Source organism: Scatophagus argus, chromosome 4 (assembly GCF_020382885.2).
Source record: "Scatophagus argus isolate fScaArg1 chromosome 4, fScaArg1.pri, whole genome shotgun sequence".
Lineage (NCBI taxonomy): Eukaryota > Metazoa > Chordata > Actinopteri > Scatophagidae > Scatophagus > Scatophagus argus.
This window is the reverse complement of record NC_058496.1, coordinates 11,886,182-11,897,404: the sequence shown is the minus strand read 5'-3', so window position 1 is coordinate 11,897,404 and position 11,223 is coordinate 11,886,182. Positions and strand designations below refer to the sequence as shown.

At 40.6% G+C, this 11,223-nt stretch overlaps 1 protein-coding gene across 1 annotated transcript in view; it reads right to left on the bottom strand.

The window, feature by feature from the left end:
- Nucleotides 1-2,567: 2,567 nt before the first annotated feature.
- The window catches only part of ghra (growth hormone receptor a), a 32,002-nt gene continuing 23,346 nt past the window's right edge, over nucleotides 2,568-11,223 (bottom strand). The window contains exons 5-10 of the mRNA XM_046387730.1: nucleotides 10,558-10,736; nucleotides 9,723-9,876; nucleotides 9,462-9,552; nucleotides 9,248-9,317; nucleotides 7,893-8,128; nucleotides 2,568-7,757 (exon numbers count right to left, since the gene is read on the bottom strand). Of these exons, the coding sequence (XP_046243686.1) occupies nucleotides 6,986-7,757; nucleotides 7,893-8,128; nucleotides 9,248-9,317; nucleotides 9,462-9,552; nucleotides 9,723-9,876; nucleotides 10,558-10,736 (1,502 nt within the window). The 3' untranslated portion in view covers nucleotides 2,568-6,985. The remainder of the gene's footprint in view (nucleotides 7,758-7,892; nucleotides 8,129-9,247; nucleotides 9,318-9,461; nucleotides 9,553-9,722; nucleotides 9,877-10,557; nucleotides 10,737-11,223) is intronic.

Sequence of the window (11,223 nt, the reverse complement as noted above, 5' to 3'; positions counted from 1 at the left end):
TTAGTTTGCTCTGTGTATGTGTGTGTGTTCTTGTCTATTTCAAAACATAAAGGCTGACTGTGAATGTGTACAGTACATTTAAGCATACTGACTGTCTGTGCTGTGTCAGAGGAATTGTGGGGTCTGCTGTGGATTGTATGTCCGAGGGGCGGGACTCTTGGTGGCATTTGGCAACTAGTCTGCACGTGCCTGATAGGACGGATGCATGTGACTTACTCAGAATCCTTTCAAAAGAATGATATTTGTGATCTGCACCAGGTCATTTACGTTCAACAATACACAGATCTTATTTCTGTATGGCCTGTATGTTGTTAAGTGGTTTTCACCAACGTGTTCTGGAGTAAATTTATGTACAGCGTGTTGTCAGCAGAGGGCGATGGAAGTCTACACAATAAAACACCACCACAGTCTCAATAGCTCACTGGTGAGTTTACTGATAGAGCATGTCCTCCCCACTGACCTCATACTGGCTTAGCACTTTGAGAACTCCGCCCAAATGAGCCTAAATAGAGTGCCTCTTCACTTCAAATGATCAACTAAAGTCGCTTGTTTATTCTGATTCATTTTTTCAGGTGTCCGCGTATTAGCCGTCTTTCCGTCTTTTTTCCCTGTCACACATGTAAAAACAATTTCAGCTCCACTGGTTTGGGCTTTCCTGATTTTGCAAGCACATGAGCAACACATAGGCCTGCATCACATGTCCAGGAGTGAAAGGGACAAAAGCGAGCTCCAGTCATTTCAGAAAACGCTTTCACTTTAGTGGAACTCATTTCAACATGGACAAAACAAAATCCATCCTATTTGGTGAATTGTAGATTATGCTTTTGTTCCTCAACCATACAGCTGGTTTGTGACATATATGCATGCACAAACTGTAGATTGATGATATGCTTTTTGTGTTGGTTATGCTCATGATAGACTGCAGAGTTACAGAAAACACAATAAGGAATAGCTTTAATTCTATTCATTCTAGTTTCTGCCTTTATTTAGAATGACTGTGATGCATGTGATATTAACAAAGGAACCATCACTGAAAGAAGCACCTAGAGCTCATCTTTTCTATGCTTACACTTACATAGTGATGTCAACGCCTGTTGAACGCCTGAGAAATTGTCTTCAAGGCTGAAAGCGCAACACCCTCTGCTCAGTGTAATGTATCTGAATTGCCTGTCGGACTGTGTGCCTGAAAAGGTCAACAAGCAACCAGAGGTAATAAATTAGGCCGAGGTGGACTGCTTGTGTGGGCGTAATTGGGCTGAAGATCCAATACAGGGGAACAGTGACTTATGGGTAATTACCTGCAATGTCCTGAGACGAAGAGCTGTGAGTGGCTGTCTCTCTGATTCAATCAGCCCCACACAGAGCAGCGCAATACACAGCCTCTGTCTTAATTGTCCGATATGCTTTCTCCACAATGCACGACTGTTTCTGGAGCCTTTTCCTCTCCGCTTAGTGCAGCAGAGAGCTAGAGAAACAGAGAGAACCACACACCTGTGAACTCATTCACACACACACACACACCACAAAGTGCTTCTGTGTAGTTCACAAACACAAAGTACACACTCTCCACCCTACAACCACCACATAATTCTTATTTTCCCCTCTCTCAGACACTCATGCACAAATCCATCTGAGGTCTTGTGAACAGAATTTGTTGAGTTATCTTTCAAATGGGACTGAGATTATAACCTGTCACAAGATCTTGATAACTCGGTGAAATGTAATTTGTTTAATTTACGTTTGCATCTCTGACACAACATCAGATAATTAAATTACATTGGGTCCTAATGAGTCCAATTTAAACTATACACAGTTAGGAAAGAGGTTTTAGATTTACAGGAAAATTTTTGAAAATATAAGAATTAAAATGAGTGAAATGTTTTCTTTTTTTTTTATTTCTTTCTTTATTTTTTTAATCATCTTCGGGTCATCTTTCGGGCTGCTTCTGCTGACACCCTCTCTCTGTTTAAGAGTAGAATTAAAACTTTCCTCTTTGGTAAGGCTTATGGTTAGGGCTGGCTTAGGCTGGCGCCTAGTTATGCTGCAATAGGCTAAGACTGCCAGGGCATCTCCCATGATGCACTGAGCTTCTCTCTCCTCCTCTAATTCTCCTTCTGTACCCATTCATGTCCCATTAATGCAGGTCACTAACTGAGTCATATTTCTGCATCATTATTATTATTACTGCTATCATTATCATTACTGTTAATATCAGGTTTTATCAGGTTATCATTCCAATACTCTGTTATTGTTGCTGTTGCTATGCGTCTCTGTCTGTGCCACCCACCCGTCTCTCTCACAACCCAACCGGTCGAGGGAGATGGCTGTCCTCATAGAGCTGGGGTCTGATCTGAGGTTTCTGCCTTCTAAAAGGAAGTTTTTCCTCGCCACTGTCGCCAAGTGGTTGTTCATGGGGGTTTTGTTGGGTCTCTCTTTACTAAAGACTAAATTTAAGAGTTTGCTCTAGACTTGCTCTAATTGGAAAGTGTCATGAGAAAACACTGATTTAATAAACTGAACTGAATTGAATTCATGATGATTAAAACAAACACACACAGACAAGATGATTGAGATGCTGTATATACATTTATTGTGTAACTTGTTGAGAGCTTATTGATCACACATACAACACCAGAAAGGCTCATCTGGGTAAGACAACAACATCAACCCATCAAAGGTCACCACAGTTCTTGGCCTTGAGTAAAACAGCAGCCAACAGACAAGGACAGCGGCTCCAAGTTCAAGAGGATCCAAAGTTATGATTGAGGCACGAAAAAAATGTAGCAAAGTCAGGACAAATAGTTAAATAAATTATGGCGATGTGTCTTTCCTCACTTACATCTGCAGTGCAGCTGCTGACGTTATGGATTATTTTTACTGTTTTATATCTGCTGTCAGATAAGGCTGTGGGTTGATCTGAGGGCTCAAAGCAGACAAATAACGTGTGAATAGAAATTCAAAGTGGAGCCACTGAACTTAGCCATAAAAAAAGAGGGTGTGACTTTACTCAAGTCAAGAATTAAACTATTTCCCAAACAAGCTGAAGAAATGTCTGGTTGAATGCTCTTTGTTTGATAAAGAGCTGCAACCAGCACAAATTCCAACACTCAAGATTACTTTCAGGCTGAACAGAGCGACAAAAGCCACCCTTGAACCGACACAACATCAAGAAACCTGGAGGCCATAATACATCTTTATAAAACACTGTAGCCCATTGAAATGTACTTTTCAATAATGAAATTCTGAAATCACATAGTGGGAGAAAAAGAGTGTTGAGTTACAGTATAACTATTTCACTCTGCCTATATTTTGATATGACTTCATAAAAACTATATCTATATGCTCTATCTATCCATAAATCTTGTAGCACACATTAAATACTCCATTACAGTACATCATCCTATCAATCTGGTAGAGTAAAATATGTCTGACAAACATAAACTCTGTAGAACAAAACTGAAGCTTATTGATAGAGAAGGATCCTCATTGTCTGGTTATTGTGCTGAATAAAAAACACGTTCTATGTTCTGTAATAACAGGCAATTCATAGACTTGATTTAGTCCAAAATAGAAAATCTGAATGCTAAACATCAGATATATATGTGTACAAAGTGCTTGCTCTAAAGTGTCCGTAACATTTATAAGCTTGAAACAACAGTTGCAAACTACATTACACTACATTAAAAATGAGCTCACTGTGAACTGGCTAAAAAAGGAAAAAGAAAAACTGCAGAAACAATGTAGTAAACACCTGTACAGTAAGCTGGTAAGATTGAACAAAAAAAGCACCTCCCAATTTAGCTTTCTCACTGTAACCCTTTAAAAAAACACTTTCAGTGATTGAACTTTTTTTTGTTTTTCTAACTTTTCCTCAATATCATAATAATTCCATTGCATATTCCAGTTTGCACACGTTCACAATCACCATGGTACAAACAGAACCTTGCCAGTGCTTCTCTCCATAATCTGATCTTCCTTCATATATGCAGAAAGCCTTCTGGGGATCTTTGGATGGACGTAAACACTGTGAATGCATCACGAGATGACTGCCTCGACTCTGGGGCACAACCAGTCCTACTGTTCCAGACGGCTGTACAGATAAATCAGACAAATAATCCAATCCCTCTTATGCAGAACATTGTCGAATGCCATCCAATTTGAACGTTTTCACAAACATTTATACATGAACACAATAGTGGTCTTTGTACTCGCTTGAATGACCCCATCCCACCACAGTAAGGCCGAACGCAGGGAAAATACATGTACTGAGCAGCAATACGTTGTGATTAGTGAAATAAAAAAATACATACTCGCAATTTTACGGCACTAGTAAATATATTAAGACTTTTCTGCAACAGCATTGACTTGCTGGTATCATCAGCACTAGGCAACAACAACAGAACACTGAGCTTTATTCAAAAAAAGAAAGACACACAAAGAGATAAATGGCACATATCTACCATATTCACATTAAAAAATTGTCAGTTCATGGCTCTTGCTTTGTTTCTCTTCATTATGAGATTGTCTGATACAAGAGACCTATTCTTACTGTGTCATTGGCCTGCTTATCTCAAGGATGATTCCTGAACAACATGATTCCAAATCTCCTAAACACTGTGAAGTTGTGTATGTTTTGTTTAAGGTGTGGTGTGACTATTTGAAGGCTGCCTTGATGTTTATACTAGCAATGCTTCTGACTCATTCATGGGCTTGTTGAAATGAAATTCATTATGTTGTATAACAAATCCACACTCATTGCATGCTCTATATTGAACTAAGCTTAGTTTGCTTCTTTAATGCAGTATGCTATGCTGCTGTGAGTGTCACAGACACATTGTCAAAGCTTTTGTGGTTGTAGAATTAATGGGATGAAAACTCTGCTATCCTCTCACCCACAAAGACCATTATTACATGGATTACTGATTAGACTGTCAAATAACCGAGGGTAATTTTCCACTGTAATGTGAGTGAGCAACAGATTCTGCCTACATAACAACTTGAATTTGGTTATTAAAAGCAAAGTAACTAGGAGTCCATGTCTTATCGGATTCAGATTTTCTGAAAAATACTAATTTCTAGCTATGAATTTACTGCTCTATCAAACTAGAACTTGGAAGTCATGTAAAGTCTTTCAGCACCTAATCATAATCAAAACATTTGACCTGGAAATTGTGATAAGCTTTACAAGCATTATCTGAAATGAACAAATTTGGGTTTAGTGGCCTCAGAAATGTGTGTGTGTGTGTGTTCATGTGCATGCAGGTTAATGTTTTTAGTAGTGAATCTACGCACAAAGGCTTTACACCAATTCGCCAATACATAGCTGTACTTAGCTGTACATAGCAATGCAAAAATCATAATTATATTTTAGCACAGAAATGGCAAGCCAATAACACTATCATAGGCACAGCTTGTTAACATGGTATACTTGGCAGATAATAAGTATAAAATGTTAGCTAATTACAGCTATTACACACTTTCACAGTCTTTCAACTTATTCCAGTTGCTGTCCCTGCAATAACAACGCAACATGAGAAGAATACAACTCCAGATTTGAAAGATGACTCCTAAGAGGTTTCCATTAAAGTGACAGGTTATGAGTGAGCGCTGGCTGCGACTTGGCTGCAGGATGAAATGCTGGATGTGTGCTGGGTGTGTGTGCGTGTGTGTGTGTCCATGTCCCTTCCCCTCTGCTAAACGACTTTATCATCATGCCCATGAGCAAGGCACTTGGGGGTGCTCAGTGTACTACACTACACTGTTGTTACTGAGCAATGAATAAATGAATCTGAATACGTCCTTCCTCTTGCTACAAGAACTGACATGTTCAGTACGCATGTCAGAATAAAATGACAATAAATCAACTCAGTTCATGCTGCTGGGACACGTAGAATCAGCCGGCAATCTGCACTGCATTCTGGGAATTAGTTTAGGAAGAAATATTGAAATTGAAACAAATATTGAATTTGTCACCTCTACTTCTCCTTCAGTTTGTGATTTCCTTCATTTCCAAGAATGCCATTCAGTATCCCCCACAGAAGGAAAGAGATAAAATGGTACTATTATTCAATGAGAGGATGGTGACATTTTGTCCCGAATACTCATGTCTCTGTGTGTACATTCATAGCCTGCTGGATGTTTTTAACATTTGCTGAAAGTATTTCTTCTATTAAACTCTAGTGTGACATCATATCATCTACATTTGGCCACTTATTCATGAAAATATGAACAGCGTACCATTAAACAAAATGAAGCCAGGAATGTGAGGTAAAACTGCATAGTTGTGTTTTCAACTGTATCTCATGGTGGGTTTTTCTTTAAGCTAATGCCTTTTTGTATAAAAAAATATATTTCTATTGAAGTACTAAGAAGATGACATGATGACATAAGAAATTTTAGAATATAAAATAAGCCACAATTGGGCGGCAAAACACCTCTGCCAGCAAGAGGTACCAACAACAGCAATCACTTCTTCTCCATGTGGCGTGAAATACATGACTAGAATGTGCTTGTCTTCTCCCAATCTATCACACGCTGACATCTCTCTGTAAGATTAAGACAACATTGTCATTGCTCGCAAACACAGCTAGCGACTGGTGTAATGCGACCCGAGGCAGTTAAGAAGTGAGCTAATGCTTTTGCACTCATTACAATCACAGTCTCAGCCTGTTAACTGTGTGTGTGTGTGTTGTGCATGGATGTGAGCAAATAGAGGAAACTGTGCATTTGGTTTGTTTACATTTGGCTGCCGCTGCATCAAATCAATAGATGGAGCAGATGTAAAAGAGTCAAGAATACAGCTTGTAGCTTCTCATGTCTCCCTTTTAGCATCCTTTCAAAACAAACACCTGTATGTGCTCACCTACACTGTGTGCTGAAAATTATATGGTTTCCAGCAGGAATCAGGTAGAAAGAAGCTTCTGCGAATGCAGGTGACTTCCTTGTCAATCATCTCTACACCTAAAGGCCTAATGGCACTGTCATTTCACGGTGAGAGGTTCCCCAGAAGGTCTGGGGTGATGTAACCTACAGGCATAGCAGGAAGGGCCTTGAGGGGATGCTGTGGTAGGCAGGGAGGGGGAGACTGATGGGGAGGCGGGTTGAGGAGCAGACTGTGCTGACTGCCCACCTCCTGTACCACTGTGTAGTCTGCAACAGGGGCAAAGAACTGGGACTGTGGAGAGTCAGGAAGAATGTAAGGTGACAGACTATCCTCTGCTGTGGCTGCAGGTTTGGTCTCCTCTGGCTGAGGGTGTATGGTGTGATATCCCTCTCCAGGCATGCGGGAGCTAGGGGGAGTGCTGATCTGCTGGGTGTTGCTCTCCGTGGTGTAGCCGTTTCCTTCAGGATCCATTACTAGTAAATGAAACTGCAACTCCTTCTGCTTTTTATCCTCCTTCATCTCCTTGCTGCCTTTGTGCTCGTTTGCCTTCTTTTGTGTTTCATCCTCTGTGGCTGAAGTGCTCTCCTGGATTCTCAGTTGCTGACCAGGAGACAGCACCACTCCTCCAGAGGGCATCACGTTGCTGACCTGGGCATAGAAGTCTGTGTTGACCCAAGTCTGGGGCCCTTCAGTTTGGGTTTGGATGAGGGGCCTCTCGCATGTCTCTGGGGTTGGACCTCTTTCTACATTATCGAAGGAGGCTTCTCTGTCCTCAGGTTGGCCTGGCAGCAGTGTGGCCATCAGCATCAGGGTGTCTTGGTCGGGCACATCTGGGTCATAACAGGTGGCTTGGCCTGAGTCATCATTAGGGAAGCTGGTGGAGAGGGAAAAAATAATAAAAAATAAATATAAAATAATAATAATTAAAAAAAAAAAAAACAGGTAATCACATTTGTAGAGTGTTCGGGCAGAATAAACACACTGTTTTACACAAATATCTGTGCAGTACCTGATGGCATTGGTGCACCCCATATTCACGTGGTGACTAACGCGTCGGGGCTGACCCAGAAGCCTCTGGGTGTCTGAGCGCTGGTTGTCCTCTTTCTCTACAGCATCTGCATCCTCGGCATCCACCTCGATGAACTCCACCCATGGTTCATCTTGGTAGAAATCTGGCGTATAAGTTGGCAGGCCACCCATTCCTCCACCACTCAGGATTAGATTAAACTCATCCAGTTTCCCCTTCTGCATGTGCACAAATTTTTATGTAAGTGAATATGGTAATCAGACTGCAGAAAGTCATAATAATAAGTAAGGCTTACCTTTTCCTATTCTCTGTACAGCATTGTGACTAACATGTAAACTGGAGCTACAAACCCAACGCACTTTGTATTTCACCATTTTCTGAGCATGAAGCAGCAGCAGCATTATTATTATATTTATTCCGGTCCAGAGATGTTTTTTTCTCTGAGATCCGCGGGTGAGGTTGTTTTGTAAAGAGCAAACAGACTGCCTGTTAAATGCATCCCACATCATCTGGCAACAATACACCTACAATACTACCAAGACCCTCTTCACTTCTTATTATCCCTCAGTGGTGCTCCCATCCTTGTTTACTTACATAAAATAAGAGTGCCTATTTGCTTTCAAATTATTTATGGACATTTTTGCTTTTATTTTGATAGCTGGCACAAATGACAAACAGGCTGCGTGTTTGGGGGACAGTGGGTTATGTGATGATTACGTGACCTGCAATGTTTCCGCCAGCTGAACCACACTGACGTCCAGCAGTGTCTGTTTTTGATCAAAATTACAATGGAAATGTCATTTTAAAAAATGTGGTTACACAACACTTTACATAATCACTTTAGCGGATAAACAATGCCCAGTACCACGTGTTGGCTTCTGTGAATTATTGATGGTTACAGTTTTACTCTTTGTTCAATACAATAGAATATAGTATACATGTATGTATTAGAGGCTGACTAATATGAGATTTATGAGAGTAAATATGACAATACATAAGCTCCTATTTGTTTTGGAAAATAAATAGATAACATGAATCCAGTAACAATTACTTATTAAAAAATATGGATGCAGATATGCAGTAGTAGGGCATTTTACAATTAAACTTGGATTAACTATGTAATGCTGCCACCGTTTTGAAGTAAGCATGCAGCATCTTTTGCTTATTGAGTACCGCAATTTCTTCTTAAATATCAGCCAACTTATACACCAATGACAACACATCTGTAACAAGCCATGGCCAGGCATGCCCCAATGTGTAAGTACAGTATCTAGTATGTATGTTTACATAGGAAAAACTACAGACATGGTAGGATAACAAGAGAGACATAAATGTACCTTTAGCAGCTCTGGATCGATGCCTTTAATTTTGGGTGCAGGAACCGGTGGCAACAGAATCATCATTAATCTGTAACAGCAGGGAAGACATGATGAAAATAATCTGTTCCCAGTTGTGAGTACATGTGTGTCATTGTTAGTTCAGAAGAGGCTGAAGTGTACTTTGGATGCTGTTGGTGTACATGCATGACAGAGTGAGAGAGTCCATTCCTACCTGTGCTGCTGGGAGATGACAATTAGCGTGATGACTATGAGGATGCCCACAACCCCAAAAACAAGAACCAGTCTGAGCGGGAAAGAAGACTCTAAAAACAACATGAAAAAGAACCAATCATCGTCATTGCTGTCACCTCTACTATAATTTTTCCAGACTTCACCCCATCTGTCCGACCTTAAAGTAGCAGGATAGTCATATTTATTCTTTGCATCTAACCAAAAGATGGACAGCTTCATTCATGGCCCACCATGATCTTACCTTTGCTGGGAATCTCAGTCACTTGAATGAAGACGGAGTCACTGAACTCTCCAAACTTTGTGAAGGCCTGCATCCTGCAGCGGATGTGCGCTTCGTACTCCGTTCCTATGCGCAGGCCGTAGATTGTCTGCTGGGTCTGAGGCTGCGTCGATAACTGACATACAGAAACACATAGAAAAGAGAGATAGGACAGAACCACAGAGAAGGAACTTTAATAAAATAAGAAAAAAAAAGCAAAAAGAAAATGTTTTTTTAATTTCGACAGGAGGAGCTCCAGCTGAAGCTGTCTGTAGCTAATCAGGGTGTCAGGAGTTCAGTGATTATTTCTGGTATCTGTATGACTTTTCCAAAGGTGCAACTGTCAAAGCATTTCAGATCCATCAGACAGAGGACATACTGTTATAATGAAGGGTTCTACAACTGTTTCAAATCCTGCAGACTGGCTGGCTAGGCAAGCAGTAATGAATATAAGCCTGTTCAATGTCCCATGGCCTCCGACCTACAGATCCCTCCCTTCACTTCCTTCAGAGAGGCTGTGTTTTCCCAGAGGGCCTTGGTCTGGCTTCCACCGCCTTGCCAACAAAGCTACACTGCATTTTAGCAGCAAGTGTCCGGAGGGGGGGAGGAAACACGAAACCGTGCCTGTATGACCTACCTACAATTTACTTTAAAGAGGGAGCATGAGTGTTTGTATTTGTATGAGCTTGTGTGACTGCACAGAGGCATGTTGAGAAGTTTTAAGGTGTATGTTTACATGTGTCAGGACACAAAACAACATGTGCACAGAAGCAAAGGTCGAAGAGAGAAAACGTAAGAGCAAGTACAAGAGACTTACTGCTTCCCACTTTGTGGTATTTCTTTCTCTGTACTGGATCTCGTACTCAATACGCATCCAGCCTGCCTCGATGTCTGCAGAGGGCGGAGGCTCCCAGTTGACCATGACATCATAACTTAGCCCAGAGGGACTTATATTCAGCAGAGTCCAGTTTAGAGACACTGGTGGGTCAGGACGCACTGGCAGGAAGAGGGCAAAAGTTCAGTTTGAACAGGACGAAAACACTTTAAGCTATTTCTATCACTGAACATAACAAATTAAGTAATGGCTGTGAATGCACTTGATCATGTGTAGACTAATGAATTGATAATTATAGTTAATCAAAGAAACTACAGAGTGAGTCCTGTAAGACATTGAATTTTAAAAATCTACAGTATATAGCAGAGGTCACCTTACAGCATTACTGCAATATTCTTTTATCTGTTCTTACAGCAGTCATTTTTCAAAATCAAATCACTGGTTTAAAGCTAATAAAACAAAAAGATAAAATGACATGTTCAATAAAATGAACAGCATTTTTGGCATGCTTGATTTTTGGCAGTTATGCTAAACAAAATTAAAAAAGGCATATCATCAAATTTCATGGCCATTTGCCAAATAAGATTACAAGTTATTTTGTGTAAACAGATCACAAATTGGCCTGAGGGGTGTGCAAGGAAAGAGGGA